At 42.2% G+C, this 14,155-nt stretch overlaps 1 protein-coding gene across 2 annotated transcripts in view; it reads left to right on the forward strand.

Annotated features, from left to right (window-relative positions):
• CNTN6 (contactin 6) overlaps positions 1-14,155 on the forward strand; it is a 118,336-nt gene that overhangs the window by 86,803 nt on the left and 17,378 nt on the right. For both annotated transcript variants that reach the window (XM_079317346.1, XM_079317345.1), the window contains exon 12: positions 13,556-13,683. In XM_079317346.1, the coding sequence (XP_079173472.1) occupies positions 13,556-13,683 (128 nt within the window). The remainder of the gene's footprint in view (positions 1-13,555; positions 13,684-14,155) is intronic.

Genomic DNA, 14,155 nt, shown 5'->3' on the forward strand with positions numbered 1-14,155 from the left:
CAGTAATTCATAAAGCTCTGGCAAGTGAGCACCAGATTTTCACACAGGACCACTTGCTCAAGGAAGTTACTCTGGGTCACATCAGATTTAAATGATGATAATTCTCCAGAACATTATCCCAAACTGTGGCACACAGAGCTGTTTCCCTGTGCCATGCTGCAGGGATGCACAACAGAGATAAATCACTGGAGGATTTCTGAAAGAAGGTGAAAATCTGAGAATTTTACACAGGTGCTGGCAGTGGAACAGAGAAATTTGGGTGAGTGATCCATCCCATGGCCAGAGAGAACTTCCCAATAACTTTTCCTCCTTTCAGAAATGGCAGTTTTATTTTCATTTTAACTGCTCACAATGAAAAATACTTTTCTAACCAATGTTTAATCAAACATTTATTTATCTTCTGATTGTATTTTAATTGTATTGCCTATTCCAGAGGCTGAACTAAGCCTGGATATTGAGGTTGCACTACTCTGATACTCCCCACCTGATTTACTGATAAAAGAAATATTTACACACTCCCTACAGTATTTACTTGTGCTTCTGTATGAATTTACTAACAGTAATTCTGAGCACACTGTAATTTCTGAGTATCCCAGAAGGCAGGAGCAAATAACAGGAGCAGGATTTACAAAGGAGAGTTTAAAATCTGCATGCACATTATTGCCAGTGTGGCCACTGGTGCAAAGTGGAATTTATGAGGCTGTTTGATTATTAAATGACAAACTGGCTAATGCTGTGGTTTAAAAGGATGGGAAATAAATCATCAGTCCAGTGTTAGTCCAGAGATCTCCATGACAGAAAACAAAATGAAATGAGGGTTTGTGTGGCTGTAAAGTACATGGCTAATTAAAGTGCTGGAATTAAACATAAAAAGAGAAGGAACATGGTCTGCCTTTCTCCACAGATATGATTAAACCCTGACAAAGCCTTATTTCTGCTCCCATTTTATCATGCTGCAATTATAACCTTTATGGGCTCTTTTATTGGCCTTTTCTAAAATATTTGGTAGGATTATAGTTGCTTAAAAAAGGAAATACCAATCCTGTCAAGTTCTGGCAGCTGAACTGTGGTGGGCTCATTCCTAAATAAGTCAGATCATACAGCTGCTTTTAAATTATTTAGATCAATTTAATCTTTTGCTAAAGAAATAGTGAAGCCAGACCTATTCTGCTCAAAGGGGGAAGAATATTCCTTCTTTTACACCTTTTTCCTTTCACTCCTGATAATAGTTTATTCCTGATATCCTGAATATGTGGTAACCAATCTCCCTGATCAGGTGAACTTTTGACATCACAAGAGAATTTTCCCTCATATTAAATTCAGTCTGTAGGTGTGTAAAGAGAAGTGTGCTAAATACGAACACTAATTATTATTTTTTTCCATATTAATAGATGCACAATTCAATAATTAGACTTTCTCTGAGTTCTTGGGGTCATTTTAAAATTTACAAAGCTGTAGTATTTGGGTCTCTGCTATCTGAAAAATATTTTGGAATTTTTAAAGAGTAGTTTTTTGCATCTCTTGCCAGGGTTCAGCAAGGAGGGTCCTCAGCCCCCAGTCCCCTTTTCAGGGCAGTTTTCTCCAGCCCCAATTCTCTTTCCCATCCTTTCTGTGGCTCAAACCCCCCATTGCTCAACTCTTCAGCAGTTTTCCTGCTCTTATTTCTTTAAAATACTTTATTGCACTTGTAGCACACATGTAAATCCTCCAGAAAATGCCAAAATAATTTTTTTTTTTTTTTTTTTTACATTAGATGGTGAAATAAAGCCTGAACCTACCAGTACTGTTTATTGCTCCCAGCCCTCTCCATTGAGTGTTTCCCTTCCAGATTTTCAGAAATCACTCCATTCCACCCTTATTGGCAGGGCTCAGGCCTGAGTAATGGGATTTATCCATGCTCCATGCTGCTGGCACCTGAGAGAGAGAATTCCAGAGGAAATCCCCCAGCTGGCTCATCCTGCTGGATTTCCTGCTCCCTCCTCACCTGGTATCCACCAGTTCAGCTTCAGCTTGGGCAATTTTTCCTTCTTCTCTGAGTCAGAATCTGGAGCAGTGGAGTTTGGGGAGCAGTTCCACTTCTCCAAGCAGCAGCTGTTTGTCCTCTGTGGAATAAAGAACTTTTCTGGGTGTTTGCTGTGGGTTTGAGCTCAGCGTAGCAGAGAACCACAACAAACCCCAAGCTCCACTCCCCAAACTCCCTCCCCGTGGAGTCTGACACAGATTTCAGCTCTTTTCATGTGTGTCACATCCTCAGTGCATGCAACAGGAGTTTTCTTCATCTCACTTCCAACTGAGGAAACAAAAGAGAAGAAAGGAGCAATTCATACATTAAATAAAACAAATTTTCAAGTCTAGACACCGATCTCATCACAAACGCCTGTCTTTGTTCCTTTGGTGAATTCAGATTCAGGACCCTGGTTAAGAACTTATTTTGCAAAAATCCCTTTTGATGGAAGCCTTTGAATGAGAGGGAATTGGGCCTTGTTTTGCTTTGCCAGAGAGAGGTGCTATTCCCCCAGCCTGGGCTGAGGATCCCCCAGCACTGCAGAGAATGCAAGGAAACATATGGGATTGACTTCACTGGGAATTTCAATGAGGAGAGCTGAGGGAAAACTGAGAAATGAGGCAGGCTGGAAGAATGCATTAGTCACATACAGCACTTTCCATGCATTAATAATCAGTAATAAGCAAATATTCATAATTTAGATTGGTTTTGGGGGCCTGGGCAAGAAGTACATTTAGAGATCATAAAATATGTTTAATACTTGTTGGTTTGTAGGAAACAGTTCAGTCCCAGACCTGTGAAGGATGGGAGTGGATCCTCTGCCATAAATAAAGCTGGTGAATGCTGTGGCCTGGGGCACACCTGGTTTTGGTGGCTCAAACTCAGCTTATTGCCATTGCTCAGAGGAAATATGAGAAAACAGTGAGGTGGGAAGCTGTATTTCATCAACAGTGGGGAGAGAGAATGGAGCAGATGTTGTGGCTGGGTGGGGGAATTATCTGGGAAGTTCTTGGAGCTCAGGGGAACATCCAGGACCCAGCAGGTTTCACTGGGATCTGTTCCCCCACCACCCTCTGAGCACTCTGAGCCACCCCCTGCCTGTGCTTTCCTTCTGCTCCTCCACTGCTCACAGCCAGATTCCAAAACCACGAGCATTGTAGCACATTTAAACGATTTTTTTTGTTGTTGTTTGGGGAAAGGATTGTTTTGTGTCTGTGGATGGAATTAGACAAACAGGGAGTTCAGAAGTTGGCAGCTCCAATTTCTGTTGCCTCTGACAGGGACAGGAACAGCTGGGGCTGATCCAGGGCAGGTTTGGGGTGGATTTTTGGGAAAGGTTCTTCCCCCAGAGGGTTCTGGGCACTGTCCAGGTTCTCCAGGGAATGAGAACATTCCCAAGGCGAATTTGGACACAGGGATGCTCAGGGTGGGATTTTTTGGGCTGAACTCTGATTCTCTTGATCCCTCCCAGCTCAGCTTCTCCTGTGATTATTTGGTAAACAGGAGAAGTCCTCCCTCAATCCCCTGACCAAATACAGCACACAAAATGCATTGTCTGTGAAACAATGCATTTCAGCTCCAAGCAATTTGAGCAGAGATGTGTCAGGACAGTTCAGCAAACTTCAGGGAAACATTTCAATTACCAGAATGTCAGCGCTGTTGGTTTAGCTTCACAATATCCATTATCAGTAAAAATAAATAAAAAAACCTGCTTGGGGAGGAATCAAGACCAAATGGATAGAAAATTCCAAAATTTGCACTAGGCTGCTAACAAAGGAGGAGATTGATGGCACTTGACTATTCTTTAGCTGAAGTCAATATGCAGCCTAAGGGAGTTATTTACTTGTTCTTGGCAGGTGCCTCCCTCTCAAATGAGACACCAAACTTAGATGAGTAAAGCTGAGGGAATGAAATCCATCCACAGTGTCTGAAAAAACCCCTCAGCTGCCTTGAAGTCAAAGCAGATGAGTAGCACAGGCAAGGAGGAGTTTTGCTTGTCAGGCTGCTTAGTGCCACAAACCAGCCTGCTTTCCTCACCCACTGCTTGCACATAAAACACCCCAGATATTTGCATGCAGGTACCAAGTTCCATATAAAATCTATTTTTCTTATGACATTCCAGCACTTATTATTGTATCCCCAACTTTCCACAGCAATTCAGTTGGGTGAATAGCACTGGGATATTAATTTTGCCATTATTTTATTTTTTAAGGCTGGTTTTTGAAGCCTGGATTAAGTGTGTGTCTGTTTTTATCCTCCTTGCTTCTCTACCACGAGGAGCTTTGCATAACTTTGATGAGATGCCTTAACCCTTCTATCTTATCAGTGTCTGTGTGCTTGTAAAGAAGTTCATTTCCTATTTGAGTATTTAAATAGAGCACTTGAAGTGTGGGCATCAGCAATCAGAGCAATTCCAGCTATCTCAGACACCACTGCTGAAAGTCAACACGAATACAAATTAAGCTTATCTGTTGATGAAATCCCACTTTTGCCTGGAGAACCAATGGGATTGATCCCACCTCTGCTAAATTTGATTAATCACTTCAGCTCCATTCCTTGCTTGCAAGCAGATTGACAGGAATCAGAAGCACAGATTTACCTCCTGCTTTCAGTGTTTGGGCTGGAGTTACTCTTTAGGACATGCAAACTCCTACAAGACCTGGGGTTGCTGTTTGGGAGTGTTTTTTATCTCTGGAGCCCCAGTGGCACAGCACATTTGGTGCTAACCAGACAAACCCCACCATCACACCTTTCCTCAGGGAATGCTGAGAGCTGCAGGAATCATTTTCTAGCTAAAAATATCCAGTGCTGGCACCACAGAGATCCTGGTTTCAGAGAGAAAAGAGAATTGCAGAGAACTGGGAGAGGCAGCTCCAGTGTGTTTACTGAGGATTTATTTGCTCTCAGCAGAGAAGTTTGCCTGGTTTTGGGATTTCTCTGGTTTTGGTGTTTACTGAGGATTTATTTGCTTTCAGCAGAGAAGTTTGCCTGGTTTTGGGGTTTCTCTGGTTTTGGTGTTGGTTGTAGGCATTTTCCAGTGCTGAACACAGCCACAGAATCTGGGAGAAAAATCACAGCAGCACCCACAGGAATCACCAAAATGTGACATTGGCTTTAGAGAATTTTTACAATCAAAGGGCTGTCAAAAAACACCCCAAACTCCCCAGATGTACCTTCAGTCTTTCCTCCTTCTCCATTTTTCTGGTTATTTTGTTCTTGTTCCCCACTCTGAGGGTGAAGGCAGGAGAATTGAAAACTTGTCTGAATGATGAGGAGGGAGATAAGGAGAAGGAAAAGCCAGCACAGACAATGGGAAGAAAAAAGAAATACCTTCTTTTTCCTTCTTTATCATATTTTCCTTTGTTTTCTCCCTTTCTTGTCTCTCTGTTTTGTTTCCATTTGAAGTCAAGGCACTGCAGAGTAAGGAGGAGGCAGGAGGGGACCCCCATTGCTACCTGACCCAGGCAGCAGCCACAGGATGTTGGTGCAGGGGAAGACAGGAAAAAAAAAAATGGGCTTTTCCTTTATTTTCCCTCTCCTTGGAGAGTTTCACAAGCCAATAAACCTAATTTCACCCTGTGCTGCTGAGTGCTCAGTGCCAGGGCTTAGCACACCAGATCATTTGAACATGGAGGAAGTAAATGAAGCAGATGTTCTCACGTGAAAAAAAGAAGGATTTATTACAGCTCCCCTCTCCAGGACACCAATTTGAAGTTGTTCCCACTCCAATCACAGCAGCCTTGTTAAGGGGAGCATTTCCAAGGGGCTGTCCTGCATGCTGAGATGGTCTAGAAAATCTGTCACTCCTCCCTGACAGGAGGAATTGCAAAAAATCCAAACCCCAGTGAGTGTCAGTGCTGTGCCCCCTTCCAGCTCCTGTCCCTGCTCCAAGCACATTTCCTGGTGGATGTGCAGGGCTCCATCCAAAAACAGATAATCTCATTGGAATTTTTCCACTGAGCAGGCTGGGAATCAAGGTTACTAATTAGGAGTTTGTAGGGGGAAAAAAAATAAAAAATAAATAGAAGATTCAACAATCTGTGCTTCTCTTCTGGCCCAAGTGGTGCTGCCATGCACATCATTGCTGCTGGGGGTGTTGCTGCAGCATCAAAAATGCCAGTGTGGGGTGGAAAAACTGCACCAGGTTTGGAAAACATGTCCCAGATTTGGAAAATATGTCCCAGATTTGGAAAACATGCATCAGATTTGAAAAGCATGCACCAAATTTGGAAAACCTGCACCAAATTTATAAAACATGCCTTAAATTTGGAAAACCTGCACCAGATTAGGAAAATATGGTCCAAATTTGGAAAATGTGCACAAAATTTGGAAAATACACCCCAAGCTTGAAAAGCATGCATCAGATTTGGAAAATCTGCCCCATATTTGGAAAACCTGCACCAAATTTATAAAACATGGCCCAAATATGGAAATCTTGGCCCAAATTTGGAAAACCTGCCCCATATTTGGAAATCTTGCACCAAATTTGGAAATCCTGCCTCAAATTTGGAAAACCTGCACCAAATTTGGAAAACATGGCCCACATATGGAAGTCTTGGCCCAATTTTGGAAAACCTACCTAAGATTTGGAAAACCTGCTCTAAATTTGGAAAACCTGCAGCAAATTTGGAAAACCTGCTCCAAATTTGCTGCACAGGCAGCAAATCAAAGATTCTGATCCTCAGAGTTCTCAAAGAAGGTGTGACATAAGAGCCCAACCAAGAGGCTTTGTCTGATTCTATTTTGGGGGTTTTTTTGGTCTCTGATTCTATTCCAGAGTTTCTGAAATCCAACCAAGGCCATGCTGGTGTCAGCTGCTTGTTGTCTGGACAGAATTCTTTAAGGTTTTATTGCTCTTGTGCCTCTGAAATGTGTTCTGACAAGCAGGGAGGGAAGCAGCTTCCTGCAAGTGAATGAAACTCCCACACAGAGGGCAATTCAGGACCTTCTGCACTGCTTAAATTCTACTGAAATCCCATATTAAGGGCTTAGTTTAACATCTGGAGTGAATTTAGTTGTGTGAAGGGCTGAGTCAGAGCTCCTGATAGTGTCTGGATCATAAAAATGATGATTAATGCTGGGATTAGAATAGTGGCAGTGTGGACATCCCATCCTGTGCTGGAGGAGATTTTGTCTGATGTAGTGGAGTTACAAAGATTTCATAAAAGCAGCAGAATTTGGAGGATACAGAAATTGGCAGCTGTTTTATTTGGCAGTTCTGTTCCTTTTCTGCTTTTCTTTCCCTTGCACACAGAGGTGCTGTTGCCCAGTATTCCCTGGCTGCCAGTTCTGGGATGTCTCTCTACAAGACATTTGGGCACAGGGTGTTTTTGTCACTTTTTTCTTTGGCCATCACAGAGGAACATCTGCCTCACATTTAATCCTTGAGTGTGTTACAGACAGGGAAAAAAAAAAAAAAATTTGCTATTTTGGGTTGAATATAGTGGTAGCTCCTGAAAATCCTGTGTTTTCTCTGGAATCTCTAGGATGGAATATAGCTCCATTTGGATGCTGTATATATTTACATAAATAAATATTTGTGGTCACAGTTTCAGGGATTTGATGCAAAAATAATTCTATTTTTAGGAAGAGGGGAGAATTTTAAGAAATGGGATGGAAGAGTTCTAGTGTCACGTTTAACAATTTCTAATAATATTCTTTCCTGCAATATTTTAATAAGACTATTCGGCTGGATTGTGTAATTTTGTTTTGATCCAAATAGTTAAAATATTATAATGGCATTTATTTGATTTCCAGTTAATTGTCAGTCAACCCTGAAGCTCATTCATATCAGCATGCAGATAAGGAAAATCTTTTAAGCACAGTTTATTAAATGGCAACACCATTAGCATACAAATTATGCTCAGAATAGAATAAACAGGTACAAAGATCATTAACATATGATACAGACAGTCAGATCTCAGATGGGATTCAGTGGGACCTTTTCAAAAATACCAGGGCTGTCAGCAGCAGGGACAAGTCATTCACTCAGCCAAACTTTACTCACATTTCCATCTGCATAAATCACTGCTAATTCCCAGTCACTTGAGAGTTGGGCTCATCTTTCTGCCCCTCACTCACTTCCCTTTGTAGTTTTTAATGCAGTCCCTCCTGCTCCTCAATCTTGGTAAAATTAGAGGAGTCAGATATTGTCTCAGTGTCTGGCAGCATGTCTGGAGAAATTTATAAACAATATATCTGTGCACAGCCTGGAAATAAAGAGGGGGTTTGCTCCTGAGCAGCGAAGGGAGGCTGAGCAGACATGGTTTCAAATCGGATTTCTCAGATAATAAAAATTACTTTGCCTCTGATTTCATCAGATCCAGATTCCTCCCTTTTTATCAGCACAGTGCCACGATGAGGCTTCAGTGACTCTGGGAGGTGTCAGGTGTTAGAGGCAGACAGGAAACAAGGAGAGGGAATCTTTACAGATTTGTTTTTACTCTTTACAGAGTATCAGGGTTACTTTATTTGGGAAAGAATTACACCCTTGAAGGGAGAGCTGCCCTTCTGGCAGTGCTGAAACCTGCAGAATTCACCCAGTTTTACACCAGTACAGCTCAAGCTTTTGATGGGGATTTCAAATCCCTTTGCTGTTTGAATCTGTGCATTTCATATCCATGAATTAACATCCCCCCTCTCCCCAAAACAGACTGGCAGAACAATGCAGCAGTGCACAAAGCTACCCCTGCTGCACTTTTAAATCTAATGACTTGACACCTCTTTCTTTTCTCAGGTTTTATTTCTTCCATCAGCCTTGTTAAATACATATTATTCTTTCATGCTCTTAGGATGAAAGCAAATAGCCATCAACAATCTTTTGTTCACATGAGACAACACGTTCGGAGATGGTTTGTTTGGCCTGGTTAATTAAAAGCTGTACCTATCATCCCTGCTTGATTTCTCAAGTTCTTTACTTAAAAAGTATGTGTGACAATTTTAATGAGCTCTCACCTCTTCCCCACAGCCTGGTGGCTTCTGCACAAACTTTGCAAACTCTTCTTTTTGAACATCACACGGAGCTCTGGCTCCAGCAGATCCCAGGGATGATGTTTGTTTTCCCTTCCTGCACATGGGGCTCATCTCATCTCCTGATGGAGCCACTCACAGGGGAGCTTCAATGTTTATATCTGATGGATTTAAAGTTAAAGAGGATCAGGTTAGATTAGGAATGAGGAAGAAATACAGTGGCACAGGGTGGCTGCCCCTGGATCCCTGGCAGTGCCCAAAGTCAGGCTGGACATTGGGCTTGGAGCACCCTGGGGTGGTGGAAGGTGTCCCTGCCCATGGAACTGGATGTTTAAAGCCCCTTCCAACCCAACCCATTCCACGATTCTATATGCAATATTTCTGTGTATTCCAAATTTTTTTTGTGTATTCCAAATTTGCCCTCGTGTGCAGGAACTTTGCATGACCAGGAACGAGATTTTTATCTCTTCTTCTTCTTGCCTCAGTTTACCCAGAGGCAGCACCAGGCAGGAGCACAGGAAGCAGCAGGGCCCTGATCAGGATTTAAGCATTTTTCAAGTTGGAGATGCCAGCCTAAAGTTAGACCTGTGCTTAAGCAATCCTTGCTTCAGGCTTTGTGAACACCTTAGTTCTGCCTTCTCCTCCTCCTTTCACAGCCCTGCATTTATCAGATCTCCTTCAGATCTTGTGCTTTTGGTCCTTTGACAGGCACTTATTTACTTATTGAGAGAAGTCCAGCTCTCCTGGCAGACAAAATATTCTCTTTGCACTGTGTTGGACAAGTTAAACTTTTCTGTCTCGTCACAGCACTTGGAATTACCTCGTCTTGTGATGCAGCTGCTAAGAATTATTATCTATAGCCTTCACACAGCCTCAAATGTTGTGAAAAGGAATGGTTTCCAGCAAACCTTTCAGCAGCTGAGACGTGCCTTTCACAGCTTCTCTTTAAACCATTTGTCAGAGCTTGATCCAAAGCCCATTAAAGGCAAAATTCCCATCTCCTTCTGCAGAACAGCTCCCTGATTTGAGAGAGAATTGGGAGAGGACAAAGTGCAGCCCCTCTGGACCCACCCAGGGCACAAAGTTGAGGCTCTGAGGGAGTTCAGGGCACCTTTGCTGGTTTTGGCACCTGGGGCAGAGTTGTGTTGTTGTTTTTCTCCTTGCATTTGAAACTCATCATCTTGATTTTCTGATGTGCTCCTGACAATGACCTCAGGATAGCTGGAAACTTCTCATTTTTTTGATTTTTTTTTTTTTTTTTTTTTTTTTTTAATTCCCTTCCCCACTAAACTACTCTGGAGTGCTTTGTGCTCTTACACAAATTCTGCCTGAGTGTCTTATTTACCACTCACTCTAATTGTTGTTAGGAAGCATGACCTGTTTCAAACAACTCAGGAGCTTTTATTTAGCAGATTTTTCTCTCTGCTAAGCTCTGTTTTGATCCATTGAAAGAACCATTCCATCCTCAGCCTGCCCAGCCATTGAAATATTGTTTCAGAACAGCATTTCCTCAGATCAAACGTGACACTGTCAGCTCCTGAGTGGGTACAAACCCCTCTTAGTTGCTAAATGAGAGAGATGGGAATTATCAAGGTCTCAATTCATCATGAAGAATACAGGGATGAAAAATCTGAGGCACGACCAAACTTCAGTGAAAAAGCTGTAACCAGAATCCACAGAGGCTAAGATTGAGCTTTCAAAGCTTCTCCCCTTTGCTATTCTGTATTTTACAGACTGTTTTTCCTTGTGTATTTACCTACATTGAAGTGTTTGGGGATGGAGATTTTCTTTTTTCTTTTTTTCTTTTTCTTTTTTTTTTCCCGCTTTATGCCACTTCTGGATTTTAATTTGCACCTAAGAGCTTTTAGGTACCACTGCAGTAAAAGTAACAGGTCATCAATATTTGATGGAGAGAGACACTGAGGTGGCTTGTTATGAATTCAGGTACCAAATTTATGAATGTTTGCTGGTTCACACTGGAATCTCTTTGGATACTGTTTGATGAACACCATATGTTACCCAGGCACTCAGTTGCATCCCCTATTTTATCACCAGCAGTTTTTTCTGGTGGTTGGTGTAAGCTGATGGGAAGAAATGCATCATTAATGCCAAAAATATTGCAGAGGCAGAAGGGGGATGCTTGGAAATGTTTCTTCATGTTCAAAGCTGCCTTTGGAACAGTCACAGGTGTGTCCCCACCCAGAGGGAGGGGACCCAGGGCTCCTGTGTGGATGGATGGGGTGGCACCAGCTCAGCTCCTGAGATCTCAGAATCATGGAATATCCTGAGCTGGAAGGGACCCACAAGGGTGAGAAATGCTGTCCCAGGTGCCAAGATCCAGCCCCTGTCACTGTATAAACACCCCAAACCCCACCCTGGGCATCCCTGGGAGGGTTTTCCAAAAGCTCTGGCAGCCTTGGGAATGTTCCCATTCCCTGGGGAGCCTGGCCAGTGCCCAGCACCCTCTGGGGGAAGAACCTTTCCCAAAAATCCAACCCAAACCTTCTCTGACACAACCTCATCCATCCTTCCTTATCCAAAAATTATCATTCAGCAGGTCCATCACTGTATTGAGGAGGGGACTTTGCTTCTTCCCATTTTGCTGTGCTCCAGTTCAAAACAAGGGATTATCAAACCTGAACTTATTTCCTCACTGTGCCACGAGTGGCAAACCCAGAGCTGCTGCAGCACCTGATTATTGCCAAGGAAACAAAGATTTTTCATTCCAGCCTGAATCCCTTCCCCTCCCTGCTGCACAGCCAGTGAACTGTGCCCAGCACCATGGGGACATCTCTGCTGGCCCAGTCCCAAATCCATCCCCCCTGCTCAGGAGCAGGGAAAGCTCAGAGGAGGGTGGGACACATTAAATTAGGGGGGTATGAGAGAGGAGATGATCAGAAATCCAAGTTTGGTGCCTCTCCTTCCCAGCTGAGGTGTTGGGAGGGTGTGACAGGAGCAGGACAAGGTCTGATGCATGTTCCACTTGCAGTTACAAATGTACAAATGCCAGAATGGGAAACAGAAACACACTGTGATGGGGTTTTTTGTGTGTATTTAATGGTTCTGATGCTACTGCCAGCTCCAGCTTCTGCTCTTGTGATTGTTCATTTCCTTTAATAATTCAGTACATCACCCAATCTTATGTTGTTAGTAATAAATATTAAATACCCAAGCTGTGATGCATGAATTAGATATTTTCTATTTTATGAAAGGAGCCTTGTATTAGAGTTAAATGTCAATTAAATGAGGGATGTAAAAAATGATGCAGTGCTGCTGTGAATGAATGGAGCCTGGTTTCCTGTGGAGTTGTGGCTTACACTGAATTTTTTTGTGTGTAAGGAAATTGGTATTTGGGTGCAGATTCTCTGGTGCTTATTGAGCTTAGTGGCAAGAGGAGATGCACATAGAGACCCTGACCCCATTGTTATGAAACCTCCAGGATCTTCATGTCTTAAATTTCTTCTAAACTCAAAAAAAAAAAAAAAAAAAAAATTGAAGCTCCACATTTGCCAGGTGCAGCAAGTGGAAGTTAAAGAAATGGGGAAAAAAACCCACAAAATATTACAGAATAATATTTTCTGTGCTAAAGTTCATTACCAATTCAGCTTTGATTTGAAAATCTTCTACTTTTAGACGTGTGTTCTGTGTGATTCTGTGGAATCCTGAAGTCCTGCCCTTGTATGTGACAGCAGAAGGGTGCCAGGCACAGAGTGACAGCTTATCCAAAAAAATTACATCCAATCCTTGTCCTGACTTACATTCCAAAGCATCTTGTTAACACGAGAAAAACAAACAAACAAACAAACATGAACAAGCTTAAAAATTAATTTTGTCCATAAAACCCAGGAGAGGTCTTGAAATTACCATTAAATGCAATTTCCCCAATACTCTGCAAAGTGATACAAACAACCCAGGGTGGTTTGAGGACCCTGTGAGACAGTGATGGATTTGATTTGGCTCCTTGGCTTGTGAGGTGGCATTTGAGCATCTCAGCCAGACTGATAATATCTTTTAATAATCCTGACAGAGCTCCACAGGCAGCTGGGCTCACACACAACCTTAGCTTGGCTTAGGAGCACTGAGATCTGTAAAAAAAAAAACCACAAAACCACAGTAAAATAGAACACAACTAAGTAGCAAGTTGAATCTTTTGACTTTTTCTTGAGATTCCAGATTTTGCTGGAAGAAAGTCACCGGGAAAAGTGAATGATCAACCCCAGTTTGCCAATAAAACATTTCTAATATAGAAATTACTAAGCAGCAGAGGTGAAAATTGGTTAGGACACATTCAGCTTGCTGTAAAGAGAAAAACCATAATGGAAAACGTTTAAATATTAAAATTACCACTGCATTTCTGTTACTATTCCTCTGCCAGAAGTCTTTTTTTTTATTTCTGTTTTTTCTATTGTTGCCCAGGAAAGTTGTGGATTTCCCATCCCTGGAAGTTTCCAAGGCCAGGTTGGACTTGGGGATGGTTAAAAGTGTCCCTGTCCGTGGCAGGGTGTGGGAGGAGCTTCAAGATCCAAGAAAACCCCAAGTTATTCTGGGATTCTGTAATTTCATTTTGTTTCTTTTCCCCAGGGTGGTTTTCCTGGAGGATGGCAGCCTCAGGATCTCCAACATCTCCAAGGCTGATGCTGGGGTTTACACCTGTGTGGCCACAAACCAGTTTGGAAGTGCCAGAAACTCAGGGAACCTGATTGTGAAAGGTATTTCAGAATTTCCTTCTTTTGTGGAACCAGAGGAACTTTAAAGACCCTTCCAACCCAAGATCCTCTGATTTTGTAACTCTTTATTTTTATATATATCCTCGTTTTCAGTAGCGGATGCTGTAGCCTGCAGTGTGACCTCCTCCTTAACTTTGCATCTGGCAAAAAAAAAAAAAAAAATCATTTTTAATATTCACTTTCTGACAGAGCAATTAGCAATTAGCAGGGATAGAGCTCCAAGTGTGACCTGAGATGGTGCTGCAGCACAGCCAGCAATGAAAACACCAAGAACTCCAGGGATCCAGCAGCTCTGACTTCATTAAACTCCTGCCCCCTTTCACATGTCCCATACATTGTGGCAATATGGGAAAATCCCATTAAAAAATAAAAAAAATATATATTATGTTTGGCATTTATGAAGTTTATTAAAACACTGAGTAACAACATGGTATAAAAATGATCTTGTTTGCAG

This window comes from Erithacus rubecula, assembly GCF_903797595.1.
Source record: "Erithacus rubecula genome assembly, chromosome: 13".
Taxonomy (NCBI): Eukaryota; Metazoa; Chordata; class Aves; order Passeriformes; family Muscicapidae; genus Erithacus; species Erithacus rubecula.